This window comes from Staurois parvus, unplaced genomic scaffold (assembly GCF_062004578.1).
Source record: "Staurois parvus isolate SC_StPar_1 unplaced genomic scaffold, SC_StPar_1.0 ptg001214l, whole genome shotgun sequence".
Taxonomy (NCBI): domain Eukaryota; kingdom Metazoa; phylum Chordata; class Amphibia; order Anura; family Ranidae; genus Staurois; species Staurois parvus.
The window spans coordinates 455,203-475,908 of NW_028319010.1; the positions used below are offsets into that span (position 1 = coordinate 455,203).

At 43.7% G+C, this 20,706-nt stretch overlaps 1 protein-coding gene across 1 annotated transcript; it reads left to right on the top strand.

Moving 5' to 3' along the window:
* The first annotated feature begins 2,384 nt into the window (after positions 1–2,384).
* LOC149438146 (cytochrome c oxidase subunit 4 isoform 1, mitochondrial-like) lies at positions 2,385–19,474 on the top strand. Its single transcript, XM_089660218.1, has 5 exons — positions 2,385–2,534; positions 6,452–6,548; positions 14,182–14,340; positions 15,086–15,217; positions 16,160–19,474. Exons 2-5 carry the CDS (start codon positions 6,452–6,454, stop codon positions 16,294–16,296), a joined length of 525 nt encoding a protein of 174 aa, XP_089516344.1. The 5' UTR covers positions 2,385–2,534; the 3' UTR covers positions 16,297–19,474.
* The last annotated feature ends 1,232 nt before the right edge of the window (positions 19,475–20,706 follow it).

A 20,706-nucleotide genomic window follows, 5' to 3' on the forward strand; every position in this document is an offset into this window, starting at 1 on the left:
TAACATGGTGAACATGTTGCACAGAAAAAAAAACGGCAGTTGACTAGTGCATAACTAGTAAATATTACTCATGGGATTTAACTAACCACTTTTTAGGCGGTTATGCACTAGTGAACTGCCATTTTTTTCTGTGCAACATGTTCACCAGGTTAATGTCAACCTTTCTATGATCCATGTGATCCAATAAATACAACATTTGCATTGAATTTTTTATAGTGAATATTACTCCGCATGGGATTTAATTAACCACTTTTTAGGCGGTTATGCACTAGTCAACTGCCATTTTTTTCTGTGTAACATGTTCACCATGTTAGTGTCAACCTTTCTATGATTCATGTGATCCAATAAATACAACATTTGCATTGAATTTTTTGTAGTGAATATTACTCCGCATGGGATTTAACTAACCACTTTTAGGCGGTTATGCACTAGTCAACTGCCATTTTGTTCTGTGCAACATGTTCACCATGTTAGTGTCAACCTTTCTATGATTCATGTGATCCAATAAATACAACATTTGCATTTAATTTTTTGTAGTGAATATTACTCCGCATGGGATTTAATTAACCACTTTTTAGGCGGTTATGCACTAGTCAACTGCCATTTTGTTCTGTGCAACATGTTCACCATGTTAGTGTCAACCTTTCTATGATTCATGTGATCCAATGAATACAACATTTGCATTGAATTTTTTGTAGTGAATATTACTCCGCATGGGATTTAATTAACCACTTTTTAGGCGGTTATGCACTAGTCAACTGCCATTTTTTTCTGTATTAGAGGGGCAGCTCTCCTGGGCACTGTGGTATCATGTGAGGTGGGGGGACACCACGAGGAGATTGGGGGGAGGGGATTTTTGTTTGGAGGGGGAATTTGCGGGGCGACACGGGGTAAGAACTATACTAAGAGGGGAAATTTGAGAGGGGGTGCTAGGAGTAGTGATTTGGGGGAATTTGTGTTGAGAAGGGGAATGGGGGGAAGAGGAATTGTGCTAGGAGGAGGATTTGGGGGGTTTATGCTATAAGAGGTCATATGGTAGAGGGGGCAAAGGATTTGTGGTGGGAGGGGAATTTTTTTATTTGGGGGGGGGGATATTGTGCCAGTAGGGATGATTGGGGGGTATTTGTGCTAGCATGGGGAAATTTGCGTGGGGGAGGATTTGTGCTAGGAGAGGGGATGGTGGGGGGAGAATCTGTGTTAAGAGAGATGAGTGGGGGGAGGTGAGATTGGGGGGGGGGGGGGGCAAAGATTTATGTAGTGTAGTATAATAAAAATCAAATGAGAAAGAGCCTTTAAAACTCCTTATACAGCCGTAATCCTAATATCCTGCGGCATCAACATCACCCGGCTCCTCAAGTCACGTTCTGTAGGCTTTACAGGCCACCAAATGCGTCGTAGGCGAGGACCATTTTTTCCATGACATGTATACAACCCTGTCAACTGCCTTTGCAGCTTAAGGGGAGTGAGTGGCGAGAGGTATAGGCGTGGCTCAGCTGCATGTTTTTACCACCCCCCAGCCACAAGTGTAAATGAGGCCCTAAGGCCTCATGCACACTGGACGTTATAAAAAACGCCAGTAGCGTTAGCTGTAGAATGCCACGTTCAAAACATTTTGTAGCATTTTTCAGAATTTGCGTTTTGTAGCAAAACTTTATTCCCACAAAAGCTTGAGGCTTAAACGCTCATAAACGCCAGACAGCCGCGTTTTTTAGCTAAAAAACCCCCCAAAAACTTGAAATCCACTAGTTTTGGGTTTTTTTCCAGCCAGAAAACGCCACTGCCAAAAATCGCCAATTAAAGCCTACGTGTGCACGGACACATAGGATACCATGCTGGGGGGTTTACTGGCTGTAGAAAAAAAACCTCTAAAATTCAAAAACAGCCGCTGTAAAAAACGCCCCCCGTGTGCATGAAGCAACATTGGATACCATGCTGGGGAGTTTACTGGCTGTAGAAAAAAAAATTCTACAATTCAAAAACAGCCGCAGTAAAAAACGCCCCCTGTGTGCATGAGGCCTAAAAGAAAAAAAAAATGTGGGGTGTCCCTTTAAGTCCGGCACTTGATCCCCCCCACTTTTGCAGTCATCCCTGCACTCAGTCCCCCAGGGAGGAGAACTTTACCTTGCCTATCATTCATTTTAATGATCTGCACGGCGGTACTAATCTGCGAGCATTATGAATAGATGAAAAGCAGGCCGCGTTTGAATTTCAGTGGCATTTACGGGAAACTGGATACCGCGGACCTGTTACATAATGCGACTAATCAGATTTGCTTCTGCGTCGCCGAAAAAAAAATGCGCCTTCAATAATTCAGAGAGGAAGCAGAAGCGGAGATATAAATCATGAATAGAACATCTTCCTCTTCAGTCTGATTTCCTGCATCTAACAGGTTAAGAGGAGGGCGTCCCTTTCACGCTGCGTGTCCCAGAATGCCCTTCTCCTGGCTTTCGCTCAAAATCTGGGTCTGGCTGCACTCCCAGATCCTCTGAGTCTCTCTCCATTTTGCAGTCTGTGCGGCTCAGAGCCCGGTCACTGTGAGTATTGCGGCTGCAAGGCCTGAGGGGTACTTATGATCGGGTGACCCCCCTAAATAACTGCCTGACAGTGGGGGTTTTGGGGCAGAGGGGTTCATTTTTTGTTAAAGGTGATATTTTGCCAATGGGACAGTGAAGACGACAAAGCCTCCCTTTTGCCCTAGCTAGACCAATCGGTCGTCCTGCTCTAGAAGACCCCCTTGTCTGGAATATAGAAGGGCTTGTGTAAAAGCGAAGGCTCTCGGTACTCGTCTGCCGACATCAAATAACACTTTTTTTTTTTTTGTAGTTTGGGTTTGTTTGCCCACGTTGCGTTTAAATACTGTATTAACACACAGAGTATGGCTGTTCCTGAAAGATGATGAAATTAAAACAAGTGGGGCACTTTCCCAAAGAGCTAACACTCTAATTGTAATGGTTTACTAAGGAAAAAGTTGCAATGCAAGTTTCAGCAGGGGACGTTTTGTCCTTTCTCAGCTCCCAGAGGTCGGAGTCATGAAGCGTTACAGTACTGATGCCAATTTGTGGAGCTGGCACAGACACAGCGCCACGCTCAGGCGTGGAGCGGAGCCCACTGGGAACAGCTGATGGGAACAGATAATTATTCCCATGCTACAGGCACCGAGTCCGTGTCCCCAAACTCAGAGACAGGTGATGCAGGAAGGAACGGCGCTGAACAGAGACTATAAATTATAGAATGATAATCAGGAACAGAACGTCTTTGTGCCGGTTTGTCGAAGTAAAAGGGTATAATAGGTGCTGGACAGGGGCGGACTGACAACTCATGGGGCCCCCAGGCAATAGGGGATCATGGGGCCACTGTGTCCTTGCCCAAACTCAAAAAAGCCTATGAAAAAGGTACCAGGGGCATCTCATGAGGCCCCCTACTGACCCCGGGCCCTCACCAGTGCCCGAGTTTCCAAATGGTCAGTCCGCCCCTGGTGCTGGATACATTAGATCAGGGCTATACAAACCCCAACAGCCAGGTAGCCAGGGCCTGGTACCTATTTTAGACCGTTTCTGGATTGCCAGGTTCAGAAATGTACAAATAGGTCATTTTTGAAAGGTGAATGAACATTATTTATTATTATTATTATACAGGATGTTTATAGCGCCAACAGTTTGCGCAGTGCTTTACAATATAAAAGGTGACAGTACAATTACAATACATTTCAGTACAGAAGGAATACGAGGGCCCGGCTCGTGGAGCTTACAATCTAAAGGAAGGGGGAGGTGATACAAAAGGTGATAGCTGCGGGGGATGATCTGGTGGAGGTGATTCAAGAACAGTTCTTAGGTGGGGGTGGGGGTGGGGTAGGCTTCCCTGAAGAAGTGAGTTTTCAAAGATCGCCTAAAGGCAGACAGAGTGGGGGCTGACCGGACATGCAGTGGTAGGGAGTTCCAGAGGATGGGAGAGGCTCTGGAAAAGTCCTGGTAGCGAGTGTGGGAGGAGGTGAGGAGGGAGCTAGAGAGGAAGATATCATGGGAGGAGCGGAGTGGGCGATTTGGGCGGTATCTGCGGATGAGGTTGATGATGTAGCTAGGGGCAGTGTTGTGGATGGCTTTGTAAGCTGTGGTTAGTATTTTGAATATTTATTGCACGTATTGTGTAAAGGTACGCAGAGCCAACAAATTGGTGCTTTATTTACTGTACAATCAGTCCCTGCCCTCATGGAGCTTACAAGGTCTCTATCTCACATACATACGAGGTCAAACTGACCTACCAGCTTGTCTTTGGAATGTGGGAGAAAACTGGAGGACCCGGGACACACAATCACAATGCAATCATGAAAACTCCATCCAGATAGCGCCCTAACCAGGCCTGGGCACTGCCTGCCAGGCACTTCAATTGTTCAACAATGCATTTCTGTAGAGTATCAACCTAAATACACATCAGTAATCTGGGAACCCCTGGTTGTGAGACAGGGGAGAAATTCCCAGGCTTTCCTCCAGCATCCTTGCTGTGTTTCCCATATAGAAAGTGTGATGTAAAATTTGTCAGTAGTAAGAAGATCCAGCTAAGTCTGAATGAGTCAAGTAGGCCCCATTCACCCGGGCATACTTAAGTGTTCACCTGTGTGAGGGATGTATTTTTTCTGCATGAGATGCACAAGTGTTCCGTGGATCTGCCTGCAGGCAACCCCATTCATGTCAATGGGGATACAGCAGATGCACAGACACAGCTGCTACTAAACTAAACAGCATTGTGGGTGCGTGTCCCCAAATGAATACTATTTGCATTTGGGGACCAATACCCGCAACCACAGGGATGTCAAATTGGGAGCAGAAGCTGTGTCCATGCATCCCTCCAATGGTCATGAATGGGACTGTCTGCATGAAGATGGAACGCAAAACACCCATGCATCTCATGCAGGCAAAACACGCGCCTCACATGGATACACACCTGAGTACACCCATGTAAATGAGGACTAATTGGTGATACCATAGAACCATAGAGAGGAAGACAGTTACACAGCACAGACCCCAGGAAGAATACTCCCAGTGACCCTATGAGGTTCTCTATGGTGAAAATGACAGTTTAGTGAACATTCTGAGGAACAACTATGTTTGGACATCTTGAATGGCTTTGTTACCTGGAACTGCCATTTAAATTCTACATTAAAAGGCCAGTCCTATGCCACTGATAGACAGAATCTTAAGAGTCAGAAGTCTGAACTATCAAAGACTTGAGTTTGAGAATATTTAGTGGACGTAGCTTCAAACTCAAGTCATTGAGAATATTTAGTGGACGTAGCTTCACTGACTTGAGTTTGAAGCTACCTCCACCAAGTTTCTGTCCTTCAATGACTTGAGTTTGAAGCTACCTCCACAAAGTCTATCCTTCAATGATTTGAGTTCCAAGCTACCTCCACCAAGTTCCTGTCTCTTAATGAGTTCCAAGCTACTTTCTACCAAAGTTTCCAGGTCTGTTTCAAGACAACCTTCAATGAATATGTAGGAACTTCCAAAAAAGTCAAGTCCACAGTGTGTTATTTTATAATACATATTAACTGCCAGTATTAAATCATCATGAGGGGATGTGGGGGGGGAAATCACCATCGAGAGGCCCTTTTATTCTCTATTCTAGATAAACAAGTTTAAGCTGGTATTGGGCTTTACAACCCAAATGTGAAATATCAATTTAAGGTCGAATTGGTTTTCAGTTGCCTATTACTCTACTTCACCTTATGCATGAAATATCTGGCAATGTTGTCCATTGCAACCAATCATATTCTCTTAGAAGAATATAGAAGATAACACAGCTCTAAGCACCCACATCCTCTATCTAGTTCCAAAAAATCCTGGGTCCTTGCCCACGAGCACGTCCTAGCTCAATTCACTGAGTATAAAGAGAATGATGGGCGGCACACCAATGACATCCCTGATATGAAAGCAATGTAACTGCAGGCCCAGCAAACTGCCAAACATCCCACCATGTAGCTGTTTGGCACTGATGCATTTCACCCATGCGGGATGGTCTCTAAGAATAAGCCCTTATGGATGACCACCCCATCCAGAGTTTCCGTATCTCAATGACTTTAGTTCCAAGCTACTTCCACCAAGTTTCTATGTTAGTCAATGACTTGAGTTCCAAGCTACCCTCACAAAGTTCTTGTCTCTCAATGACTTGAATTCCCAGCTACCTTCTACCAGTTTCTAGGTCTGTTTCAAGACAACCTTCAGTGAATATGAAGGGACTTCCAAGAAAGTCAAGTCCACGGCTTCAGGGTGGGATGTTTGACAGTTTGTTGGACCTGCACTAAAAGTGATTTTTCTTCAGTGGCATCATTGGTGTGCAACTGTCATTCGGTGCGCAGTATGTCGGCAAAGTGAAAATCTGGCTTTATTTATAACACAGACATTTCTTTTTTTTTCATGTACAAGACCCTTTTTGACTGCTCTGTCCTCCTTTGCAGATGTTATCAGTTCTTGCACAGAGGTCGCCCCTTTTGGCCAAGCTGAGGGTACTGGGAGCTGCCAGTGTACGAGGGGCCCACACCCATGAGAGCTCAGGTGAGTGCCGGCAATGTAATGACAAAAGTGTGTGTCGAGGTTCACGTGGCCTGAAATGAAATGTGAGTCACAGAATGAGGTAAGAAGGAATTCACAACTGAAGTGAATCAATACATAAGCCTGGAAGACATGACAGCCTCCTTCAGTGGAGGAAAGGTCATTGGATCAAACAGGAAGAGGATGCCTCAGGAGACAAGGATCAATATTTATAGAACAGAGGACAGGGTGACATTAGGATGAAGTCACCTTGAATAAACAAATTGAACAAAGAATGAGGAGAGAAGGACTTTCTATATGACTCAGAATGCAGATCATCAATTTCAGCAAGGTACTCCAGTAGCTCAGCAGCTCACAATCAAAAGGAAACCAGCACATGCAATCTTAGATTACAGATCATTCCTACTTAAATGTATAGGGAGTGGAGTTCTCCTTTCATTTTTAGTTTCCTGGACAATATTGCAAAGTCAACCCGAGAAATCGCATTTTCTCCTAAGGTCATTTCTACGTTTTAGAGGTTACAGGGGGCATAATTAGAAGCAGCGAATCTGACATCCACCAACTATTCATTGCAGGTGAATCTTCCAGGTGTGTGGAGGCCTCTGCCTCCCTTCTTCTGAGCTTTCAGTCAGTTGTAGATCCCTTAACCTACCACAGTGACTCCCAGTTCCTTTAGTGTCCTCCCATAATTGCCCACAATGCTCCGTAGCCTTCTCTGTGTCCTAGCCCCCACAGTGCCTTCCACCTCTCAGGTCTTCAGTCAGCTGAAGTTCCACTAAGTTACCACAGTGGCTCTCAGGTCTAATAGTGCACCCAACCTCAAACAATTGCCTGCAGTGCCCCTCAACCCCCCACAACACTACCACCACAATGCTCCCAGGCCCCTCAGAGTCCTCAGACCAGCCTTTTTCAACCATGGTAGTCCACTCACAGGTTGCTATGGGTTCCTTGAGCAGTAAACAGTGATGGATTCATCTCCTATGTTATGGTGCCAACATTGTTTTGTCTCCAGCACCACTGAAGAATTCCCAGAATGGGACCAATGGAGCTTCTCCAGTCAGTAACCATTCAGATGATTATGTTCACTGTCTATAGGGGAAAATTCTTCCCACTGGCCACCATTGTAAGGAGCATTCTTCCCACTGTCCTCCAATGTATGGGGTTCCCACACTGACCACCACATTTCCTCATGACCCACCAGTGTAACAGGTCATTTCACTAACCACCAGTACAAGAAAGCCGTTTTTCCATAGGCTATCAATGTGGTGCAATTAGTATGCCATGAGCTAGGTTCTTCCATCAGCCAGCAACAATGAACGTTGTCATCTGGATGTGCTAGGGCAGGGGTGGGCAACTGTGGTTGTTCTTCAGCCAGCAACAATGAACATTGTCAACTGGATGTGCTAGGGCAGGGGTGGGCAACTGTGGTTGTTCTTCAGCCAGCAACAATGAACATTGTCAACTGGATGTGCTAGGGCAGGGGTGGGCAATTGTGGTTCTTCAGCCAGCAACAATGAACGTTGTCAACTGGATGTGCTAGGGCAGGGGTGGGCAACTGTGGCCCTCCAGCTGTTGTAGAACTACAAGTCCCATGAAGCATTGCAAAACTGACAGTTACAAGCATGACTCCCAAAGGCAGAGGCATGATGAGACTTGTAGTTCACCAATAGCTGGAGGGCCATAGTTGCCCACCCCTGTGCTAGGGTAAGAGTTTTAAAGCGGTAGTAAACTCACTATACTAACATACTATACATACTTACCTGTAGGTACAATGAATATCTCCTAATCGTGCACCATTTAGGAGATATCCACATCAGCAATAGCCGATGACGTCACCCGCGCATGTGTGATGACACTCAACATTCACATGGTATACCATAGAACGCAGAGTGCATGTGCAAGAATGACGTCATCATGGCCCTGGCCATTCAAATGGCCGGAGCCCATGAACCTGAAAGGAAGACCAGGTGAAGATGGAAGCCCTGTGACAGCCTGCAGTTTGAAAGGTGAGTATGTCATAATGTGCTAGTACGGGGGTCCGTTTTTTAAAAATGTTTTGGTGGTTTACTACCACTCTAATATTATAATGGGGAATGTTTATTTTATTGTGCTAAAAAGTGTTGAAATCAAAAAGCACTGTGGGTTTGATTCTACTTTATGGTCTTATTATTGCGATAAAGTGTGACACTTTTACTCAAGTTTAATAATTCATAGTACTCTATCCCTGGGCTTTATCTAGTAGAAAATATCTCTTCATTGTTAAATATGCTTCCCGGAATCAATAAAGATTGCTTTAGAATTGACGAGGGAAATTTAGGTATACAACCAGCGCTAGAAAACTCCCTAAAACAACCAGGCATAACAAACCATAACAACCGAACAGAAAAGAACCCTACTGTGGGGAATTCCAAGGTCACTGGACGTATATGGAAAACCAAAGGAAACATGCAAGTAGGAAGTGAAATGAAAGCCTCAGATGAGCGTATTTCAACCTTTATATCTTGGAGGAACCTTGTTAAAAAAAAAAAAAAAAATACATTCTAAACCCCAGCTTGTGTTACATATTGTAAAGGTAATGTATTCAGTGAATTGCAGATTTAATATGAAGTAGGAGAATAAAAAAGAAAATGTACCTCTTTAACCCCTTCACGCCTAAGGGTAAAACAAATCTAAATGCCTAAGCACAATTCTGCAACGTTGACATGTGTTAGTAAAACCACTTTGTACATCCAGGTGGATTATACCGCGTTTTTTTCAGGACAAATTGGGCTTTCATTTGGTGGTAAATGGTAATGGACAGCTCCTATTTTTTTTTTTATCATCAAAGGAAAAGTGGCCCAAAATAGTAAAAAAAAAAAAAAAATAGTTTTTTTTTTATTTACCTGTGTGTTTCTTGTTACGACCATAACCTACCTCCATAGAACAACCCAAAATAAATTCTCCAGCTCTTGAGGATCGCAGCGATACCATATATGTGTGTTTTATTTGTTGTTTGTACCCATAGTAAAGCCCAGAAACAATAGTGTGCATTTTGTTTTTGGCTTTTTTTCTTTTTTTTTAACCTAAAACACACTGACACCAATTTTTTTTAAATCCTGACCTTTGACCCTGACCTTGACACAAACACTAACCCTGGTACGGAACTAGATCAAACCTTGATCTAGGTATTTTTCTTAATTTTTTCTTTTATTTTTTAATATTTTTTTTTTATTTTTTTTTATTAAAAACATTTTTTTTTTATCTCTCTATGAATGGAGAAGAGAGATACATTGTAACTCTCTAACTCCTGACATAGACAGCGAAAAAACAAGGGGGGCGGGCTGCACAGTGACTGATCACTGTGATAGCCAATCAGAGGCTATCACAGCGATCACGTGAATCGCAAGTCCCGGGTCCCAATCGTTAGAACGGGACCCGGGGCTCTCAGTGACACCGCGGTCTCTGTGCTGGGAGCGTGCAGTGCGGCGCGCTCCCAGCACAAAGACAGGTATGAAAATATGCGACCCCACGGAAAAAAACCCAGTTCCATGGGGCCGCATATTTGTGTGCCGTCGGCGTCAGGGGGTTAAAGTAAAAGCTGGAATCGCTTCGGTGCACAGCTATCCAAGCTGTGGAACTGCATGTTACTTCATTCTGTGCGAATGAGGGCAAAATCGAATGGTAGAAGGCTATTTTCTCTCCAGGTCAAATGTTATTCATTCATACAGAATCAGGAAAATAACACATTATGGTCAGTAATGGTCAATAGAAATCAAAATCAAATCTCCAGCTCAGTCTAGTGACCTTAATGCAGCATTTTCCTGGTTCACTTTACTGTATGAAGAATAAAAGACAGAGAGGAGAGAAAACATCAACGGAAAATAGTGGAATCACTAGACAGACATCAATGACACATGCAGCCCTCAGCTTTTAGAAAGAGTTGCATTACAATGTTAAATTATCCTTGCAGAAGTGACAACTCTGCCGGCCATGATGCTCTCTTTGTATGTAAACGGATACACTTTGTGTCTACCTGGAGATATCTGGAGCTGTTCCTCTCATCCTACACTGCAAGTTCATATTTATGGCACCACATGCCGAATTTCAAAAAGTACCGCTGGGCTGATATCACTCTACCCGACGGTAAACGGCACTGCAGCCTCCAAGGGAAACAAAGGTGCTGCCCACTGAAAGGACATAAATTCACTGCAATGAGGGCAAGTGGCAGATCCCTTGGAGACCTCCCATGAGACCCCAGATTGAGTAACCCTGCCTTAGATGAATACAAGGGTTGCATCCTACCCAGGGGCGGACTGACAACTCATGGGGCCCCTGGGAAATAGGGGATCATGGGGCCCCTGTGTCCTTGCCAGCACTCAAACCACACCCAAAAAGCCTATAAAAAAGGTGCCAGGGGCATTTCATGGGGCCCCCTACTGACCCCGGGCCCTCGGGCAGTGCCCAAGTGCCCGAATGGTCAGTCCGCCCCTGATCCTACCTGCTCATTATTTCATCAAAGCATTGCTGTAGTGTACCTGTCCACCCCAGTCCATTGTGTTTGTGATCTGAAATTCAGGGAACCCCACTTGCGATGCAGGTGATCGATTCCAAAACACACTTCTTGCAGACTCCAAGCCGTCTCTGGCATGCTCAAGACCTAACTGAAAATAACAAAAAAAAAAAAAACAAACACATAACAAAAGAATTGTCAGCACAAGGGGCTTACTTGGGCGGCCAGGGGGTGGTAAAAGCAGGTACTTGCCCCCAAAAGACGTGCAGTCGCTCATGGCTCAAGTCGCTCAAATTAAATCCCCCGTCGTATTCCGCAGGCAGTTAAATACAACCCATTAAAAGAGAAAAAAAAAATGTTATGGCACACAAAGCAAATATGCAATTTAGAGCACTTTGGATTCTGCGTGAAGTTGATAAAAGATTTAAATACATCAGTTGAACAACTATTTTTGTATAGTTTCAGGGTTGTCAGTTAAAGTTTTACTGAAAGAAGAAAAAAAAGAAAAAAAAAGAAAAAAAAAAAGCAATATAAAGATTCATAGTATAAAATTTGAAATAGCCCAATCTATGGTTCACACTAACATGACTCTCCTGCGACTTGCGACACATTCATTTCAACGTGGGCTTGTCTTAATTGCTTCGACAAACAGTTACTTCACTACTTTTCTGTGTTTTCCTTGCAAACACGAGTGCCATAGATTACAATTTTACAATCACAAAAGACTCAAGGAAGTGGTTTCTTTGTCTCGTCTTTGAAATTTTGGCTTCGACTTCAGAGGGCGTTGCGAGTTCAATAAATGTGTCACAATCTGTAATGTTATCATTGGGCAAAGTCAAACATTTTATGATTGGGTCAAAGTTACAAAACACCAAAATCGCATTCGGGGCTCCGTCCGTGCGCACTAGTGGGCTTTTTAAGCTCAAAAAAGCTGGAAAAAATACTGGTAATAGAATTTTTTTTGTAGTGTGAAGCGTTGGATTAGCATTTTTATAGTACATGTAGGAAAAAGCTAAAAAAAAAAAATAAAATGCCCATCTCCAGGACCTCTCCAGGGCTTCCCCCATCCTCTGGAACTCCCTACCCTAATCCATCAGACTATCACCTACTCTCCTCACCTTTAGGCGCACTCTGAAAACCTATCTGTTCAGGGAAGCCTACCCCACCCTCAGCTAATTACGGATCTCCTCCACTCCTCCTACCATTCCATCCCCCACAGCTATCCCTCCCGTACCACTATCCCCTCCCTCCTAGATTGTAAGCTCCAAGGAGCAGGGCCCTTGAACCCCTCGTGTATTGAATCGTATTGTTACTGTACGGTCTCGTGTACTGTCTCCCATTATAATGTACAGAGCTGAGCAAACTGTTGGCGCTATATAAATCCTGTATAGTAATAATAATAATAATGTTAGTAGCCCTTTAGTAGTGTTTAGCCTTTTTTTTCCCAACACTCCAAAAAACAATAGTTTGTCAAGTGGGACTAGATGCATAATGGGGTAGGTTTGACAGACGGGGGAGACGTCCATCAGAATGTATTTAATGTGATTTTGGTTGCCAAATAGGAGCAGGCGTATGGGAATAAAGAGATAGGGAAGGGAATGGTCGGAGTGGGGAGGATAAATGCAAGGTAAAGGGTTAAAGGGGAAATGAAAAGGATCCAGAAGGGAAGAAGGAGCAGGGATATGAAGATCCAAGGGGCAAAAGATATATATGTTCCTGGGCAACTCCTGGTTATCTAGAAGTCCAGATTTTAAGTTTCGAAACTGGTATCCCTCAGAGGGGAATACATTTTAGAGTATTAGGGAGGGTGAAGTTACTGTGGACCAGGGGCAGACTGACCATTTGGAAACTCGGGCACTGCTCGAGGGCCCGGGGTCAGTAGGGGGACCCATGAGATGCCCCTGGTACCTTTTCCATAGGCTTTTTTGAGTTTGGGCAAGGACACAGGGGCCCCATGATCCCCTATTGCCCGGGGGGCCCCATGGGTTGTCAGTCCACCCCTGATGTGGACCAATAACATTTAAGGTTTGATTTTTTTTTTTTTGGTAGTTGATGAACCCACTGGCTTGTTTGGTTGCTTGGTGGATTCCAGCAGGAAGATCTCCTGGACATAATTCCAAGCAGAACTCTTGACTTCCTAAATTCTTTCTGCAGCACTGTCTATTCCATAACCAATTAATGGAAAAAAATCCACCATGGAAGGTCAACATCCACCTTAATAGCAATCAAAGAAGGGGATGGAGCTGGAAACTGAACTACAAAAAATGACCAGAAATTACAAAAATACAGTATTCACTGTGTAAGCATCTTTCAAAAACAGCTAAAATCAAAAATATGAAAAAGTAAAAATGAAGTATGTCTAAAATTGTAGTTTTATCGAAGGCTAATCCATCTGCACGGTGGCAATGCTACAGTGTTTCCATTGCAGCAGAAACAATGTGGTCACCTTGTAACAGGAAGTGGAAAAAAATGGCTGTACTGGCAGGGTCAACAGGTACTAAAACTGTTACAGAAGGGGCAAAAAACACAAGAAACTGCTATGTGTCGATTTTCTTTTCTGTTTTAAAGTGGTTGTAAACCCTTACACATACCAAATGAAGTGATTGGCTTCAGGTGATACACAGAGACATACATTGTACTTATTTATCTGCAACGTTCTTTCCTCTACAGCTTTCTAAAATGCACATTTTACACAGCATTCCTGAGTTCCAGAATGCAGGGGGCGGGGATCTGACATCACACACTGCAGAGTGTAAACTGAGACTAGAGTGGAGGGAATGGACACAACCCCTCTACACATTCTGGAAGGGATACAGCTGAGGCTGGTGGTAGGGGGTCCATGGTCTGGGATGGCATAAACTGTCAGAAATAGCAGAGGAAGGAGAGAAATCACACGATGTGCCTTGGGTTGAGGCAAGTACACACTGTTGAAGGATATGGTTTGTTCATTTTTTCATTTCAGAGCTTTACAACCACTTTAAGCTGCCACCGCTGAGGATCACAACCAGTTGATTATAAAAATCTGATTCGGTGCAAGAAACACAAGTAGCTCTTTCGACACTTTGATGAAGCCAGTCCTATGGTTAAAGTATATAAAATGATTACAGAAAATAAAGGATAACTGAATGTTTCCTTTCTGTTGGACAGATGCTGCACCGTATTACACAAGGCCAAGATATTATGACCAACGCGCCTTACCTTTACCCGACATCCCATTCCACGAGTCGTTGACCGAGCAGCAAGTGTCCCTTAAAGACAAGGAAAAGGGGCCCTGGAAGCAGCTGAGCCAAGAGGAAAAGATTTCACGTAATGCACCGCAATCATTTCTGCAAAAATTGTATGCAAACAGAAATCCACCTAAAAATTTGAGTTAGAAATTCAAATATCTGTTATAACTCTACTGTCGCCTGGCCTCCAGCTTGGGAAGATTCCACTTCCGGTCAGGGCTAACCAGGTTGGTTGGGACAAAGTGGAGAAAAGGGGTGAGGACTATCATCCAATCACAGGCTGAGGTGGGGTCTGGGCCGGGATCTATTACGTAGCTGCACCCTTACACGGAGCTTAGAACGCAGCGCAAAGCCATGGGTTCTATTCCCATGATCTGCCGGTGAAGAGGTGCAGACTATCAATATTCCCATCTAGAGCAATGTGTGCAGTAAATAGAGAAAATGCCGCTCTACCAACCAGCCACCATAACCTGTGTATGAGGACTGTCTTCAGCCTTCAGTCTACATGGCCAAGAAACCACACCACTGATGCATTTTGCCCCGGGGGCTTAGTCATAGGATCATGTAGGACAAACCCTGGTGGACAGGATGAAATGCATCGAGGGTGTGGTTTCTTGGTGTAGCTACATTGCATTTTGCAGGAGGTGCAGGATGTGGCCAAGGTATTGTAGGTAAACTGGAAGGGGGTATTTGTGGAGCAGAACTACAAATTCTATATATGTGGATGTTTCAACCATATATTTTGCTGTTTATCAGGAGATCAGCTTTGACAATTCATCAAGGCTTCCAAATTCTTACCTTTTCTTTCTTCCTCTCTTGTACAGTTTATCGGATAAAATTCAACATGACGTATGCAGAGATGAACAAGCCGAACCAAGAATGGAAGACTGTAATGGGAGCCATCTTCTTTTTCTTAGGCATAACAGGTCTTATCATCTGGTGGCAAAGAGTTTATGGTGGGTACCATGGTAGTGGCTGCTAACCCATTCACCTACATAACGCAGGCAGTAGCTCACATGGTATTAGTTAGTTGTTTAGCAACCAGCAGTCAGAGTTTGAGCGAAGAGGTGAGCCCACTCCATTCGAGATCCAAGTCATTGAATGTTGAAAGGGAGAAAAAGAAAAAAGCGAAGAGGAGATGGCGATCAAAGTACTATATGGTCATACATTTGTGAATACCTGACCATCACACCTCATATATGGCCAAAATAAAGAGAGTAAGGTTTTTTTTTATCAGTTAGGCCCCTTCCCCACAAGCAGACCAATGAGGTCTGCATGTCCGTTTTTCAGGTGGACCTGATCAGACCCTCCATTCTGCTCTATGGAACTACAGGTGTAAAGACTTGTCCGTTTACACCCACATACCACTAATCTGATTCGATTTGCCAAAAACAAATGGAAGGGGATCCATTACCCTCCATCTGGAGAGATGTAAACAGACAGCCGGTCCGTTTACATCCGATTGCCTATAGAGCAGAGTGGGCTGTGTCTGTGTCCGTTCTGAATATCTGTCAAAGAACATCTTTACGGCTTAGTAAATCACTGACCAAAACCTCGTATCTAACTGCTGAAATCAGAACTTTTGGTCTAGGACTCACGAAGGATTAAAACTAGAAAGCCAAACAATAGAAAACATTTAAAATGATATCATTTTAGGTTCTCTTTTGGCTAACTAAGCTGTTAACCATTCACTAATCTCTGCATGGAGAACGGTGGACTAATCAGCTGAGGAGGAGGTAAAAATCTGAGTATGCTTTACATTGCCATGACAGGCAGTCCCTAACCAGTTATAGGACAGGGACTGGTGTTCCTCTAGTTTTTAAGGACCCCCCCTCGGCTGATAACAAGCAGCATCAGTTATCAATAAGCCTCCCCCTCTACCTTCTCTGCTCCAACAGTGTTACCTCCACTCCCGCATACCCTCGAAGACGACTGGAAGGCCATGCAGCTCAAAAGGATGTTGGACATGCGTGTGGGACCCGTACAAGGTTTATCCTCCAAGTGGGACTATGAGAAGAATGAATGGAAGAAATGAGGAGACGGCGAGGAGGTGATCAGTTACAGGACCTAGCACAAGTCCAGTATCCGTGCACACTGTGTTCGTGTACCACGTCACCAAGAGCGCACAATTAAACTGTTAATAAACTGACCTTATTAGTTTGTGCAATGTCCTCAATTGTAACACTTTCCTGATTCCACAACGGCTTGAGTTTTGGAGTTAGAGAACACTTTTTAGCCACTGTTTTATATAGGCACCCTGGACAGTTGTGGGTTACCGGTTGGTGTCCTCCAATCAGCTGCACCGGTGGGTAATTGGCCATTGGATAAAAGAATAATTACACTGTTCAACAAATTTTTATTTTTTGCCAGTTTTGGAAACAAAAGGATCCATTTCTTAATGAATTTCACATTCTGAGTTCAAATATAAAAATGAAATTTGTCAATTGGCTCTAGTTTTTCTGTAAACGGAATGTTTTCTACTATAGGCGTAATGACTACATAATGCACAATAATTATATAGATAGATGTCTTTCCACAAATATAAAGCAAGTGATATTGACTACATAACAAAGCCTAAATGGCATAATATATTGCATAGGATTACCAAGAAAAATTATAGCCATAAGCTAAGTTGAATCATTTTAATACTTAGGATTCTCACTAGTTTTGTCTTCAGTTTGTGTCGGTTTTGCTTCTCTTGGCTTTTCTCTTGTATTCGAGGAAAGGGCTATCTCTTACAACTGCACGTGACTACACGCTTCAGGTTCTTCCTCACTTGACTCAACCACGAAGGATTCTGGTGCTTTAGGAATTGGTAGCCCCTCTCCATGAGGAACTGGACGTATTGCCGATGGAATATTTGGATAGTGCACAGATAACTTTTTCTTCTTATTTAGCCCTTTTACAATTGGAGGCACCATACAAAAGTAACAATTACTAACATGATCTGTTGGCTCTCTCCAAATCATTGGCACAGCGAAAGGCATAGATGCCTTTTTTCCATTCAACCATTGCTCCAGGGCCTTCCCACAAGAATTGCAGCATATATGTGGTGCCCAGCTCTTGTCCTGGTCTCCTATCTTGCAGCCAAAATACAAGTTGTAGGCTTTCTTAATCATTCCTGTTATCCTCCTTTTTTGTGAGATAAAAGTTATTTCACCGCAGATATAGCAGAAATTATCTGCTTTATTCACACAAGTTCGAGGCATTACTGAGTAGCCTATATAAGCATAAAACGAAATGTAAAGACGCTGTCGAACTACAATCAGCTACAGATACTGCAGCTTTTATGCAGTGAAGTGATGCAATTAAAGGCTAATATTGCATCATCTCAGTATACATGCAATTTTCTATTGGTCACCAGTATCAATTGCGCAATATGCAGCTGAAGTTGCATCATAATTTTGAATGGCTTACGTCATTAGATGGGTGAATATATCATGGAAACTAGAGCCAATCAACATTTTTTAGGGTCATTTTCGTTTTCAGCACCCCAAAATTATGCAAGATTAGCTAATTTTATGCCCAAAACTGTTTACCTGTTAAACAGTGTTATCGCACCGGGGACTTTATAGCAAGTGATGTAGAAAACACCCGGAACAATTTAACGTCACGGACCGTTTTCTAGACAACTTTTACACTGATGCACACCGATACCCACAGCCATTTGGGTACAATCTTCAGTGACTTTTGGCCGCAGGGAGAATGTGTAGCCACCTCGGGTGGGTATATTTCCTACAAAACATGATCATTTTTCGCTTTTCTGCATTTGACACAGTGGAGGGAAAAAGCTTCCTTCACCATAATGGAGCAAGCTGGACAAAGGTGAAACAGATAGATCTAGTTCAGGTCTACCTGTGCCATGAGTGCCATAGAAAGTGGTACATGTTCCACACCTAAATAACAAAGGGATTGTGGCAGTTTTCACTATAGAAAACTGCCAAGATCCTTGTCAGATTGGTTCTGGTGCACAAGTTGCAAACTGTCTGCCAGTAACCTGGCAGTAAGCTCAAATGCCTCTCTCTGCCCGTGCAGTAAACACACTACACGGGCAGAGCCTGCAAATTGACAGGTAGAATTACTTTCCCTGCTTATACATAAGGCCAACTGCCTTCTTCCTCCCTTTTGCTCTCAGCTGAGTAAAAGTGGACAGAGAGAGAGCAGAGCTGGGCAAGCTTGTTATGCCTGTGTTCCTTTTATTAAATTAAAAGGAACAATCTGTTCTGTTTTTCAGTTTACAAGAGTGGCGCAGGCTTTACGCCTTTGCCACCATTTGTTAATTCCCCCAGCATGACTGTATAGTTGCCAAAGCATCATCGGTAACCATGCCCATCCTGTGCAACACCTCAAAATGTGTCAAATCTTACAATCCAAGGACCCATCACTCTGTAACAAGTACCTTTTCCCCTATGCATTTTTTTCCCCTGAAGCGTTTTCAATTGAAATCAATGGAATGCACCAAAACGCGTGCCAAACTGAAGCACAATGGCGTGCATTTGAAACACACATTGCAACAAACTTTGAGTTGAATGTCAACGTGTGTCACGCAAATTAATGGAGGTTAACATTCGTTGATGTGCTTTGTGATGTATTGAAGTGCGTCTTAATGTATGCATTGACATGCGCTTGATACATTGCTATTGATTTTATTTAAAAAATGCATAGGTGTGAATCTGTCCATTTTTCATAAAAAAAAAAAAAAAAAAGCTAAAAAACACATGAAACCAAAGTTGTTTTCAATGTGCAGCACTGGGAGGGGTTACCTTTTAGGATCGAATCACTACATCAACCCATGTACAGTATATATAAAGAAAGATGTAATGGAGACTAGCGATGACCCTTTGCTTAGTAATTGTGGCTACATGCCTGTCGTTATATTTAGAGCCCCAACGGTGCACTCTGTATCCACATCAATCATGCAATTCTATACCTAAAAGGAAACAGCGACTGTATATACCACATGAGAATGGGCTATTGAGTACCTGCATGAAAAAAGTCTTCACACCTCTACAGAAAACGGAGACATCTCACGTTTCTATGAACTTTACTTGTCAGCCAGAAAGCTTCCATTGTAGAAAAGTGCGGCATCACAATGACAAGAAATCGGTCCCGTGCTAGGAAGTGTAAATCTTTTATCCCCACCTTTAAGTGTTAAGTAAATCCAAAAATGTATTGTATTCCTCAATAGCAATAAAGGATATAAATTCACTTTATCTGTTCTACATTCCTTTACTAATTCTGAGATTACCTTGTAGAAGTTACATCATCACTATGCTGTACATAGCCTGGGCAGAGAGCATAGCTGTGGGAGGGGTCCAGAAGGCCCCACCCACTACAAGCTGCCTGCAGAAAATTACAGGAGGGGGCGGATACAAGACCAGACATTCTGCTTCCTGTTATAAAGACCACTCACTGCTGCTCTCTCCTTGTTCAAAGTGTCACACTGATATACTGCACAGTCCTGGAAGAAGTACACAAAATCTCATAAGGATTGGAGCAAGAATAACCATGGGTTGCATTTAAATATTTGCTATCCTGTGGTTCAACTTAAAGCAAATCCTTTTTTTTGGGGGGGGGGGGGGGGAATCTATTAGTTTCTGACCTGAAGATCCTGCCAGTAACGGTACTTGATATTTTGGACTGGCAATGGCAAGCACAGTCCTTCAGTTGGCCAATGAGATGCTCATGCCTCCTGTTGTTACTGGCAGGAACTCGAAAACGATTTGCATAAACAAAAAAAAACAAAAACAGTAACTATATATAGTGAGACATAATGCCAAACATACTAAAAATAGAGTTTGGGTTTGCAAAAACTTTTCATCTAAAATGTTACTAAACCCTGGACCCTGCATTCCCTATATCCGCTCTCCCCGGAGCCCGCATTCCCTATATCCGCTCTCCCCGGAGCCCGCATTCCCTATATCCGCTCTCCCCGGAGCCCGCATTCCCTATATCCGCTCTCCCCGGAGCCCGCATTCGCTATATCCGCTCTCCCCGGAGCCCGCATTCCCTATATCCGCTCTCCCCGGAGCCCGCATTCCCTATATCCGCTCTCCCCGGAGCCCGCATTCCCTATATCCGCTCTCCCCGGAGCCCGCATTCACTATATCCGCTCTCCCCGGAGCCCGCATTCACTATATCCGCTATCCCCGGACCCCGCATTCACTATATCCGCTCTCCCCGGACCCCGCATTCACTATATCCGCTCTCCCCGGACCCCGCATTCACTATATCCGCTCTCCCCGGACCCCGCATTCACTATATCCGCTCTCCCCGGACCCCGCATTCACTATATCCGCTCTCCCCGGACCCCGCATTCACTATATCCAGTCTCCCCGGACCCCGCATTCACTATATCCGCTCTCCCCGGACCCCGCATTCACTATATCCAGTCTCCCACAGTACACAGAACATGGAAATGTAACTATTTTAGTATATATAAATT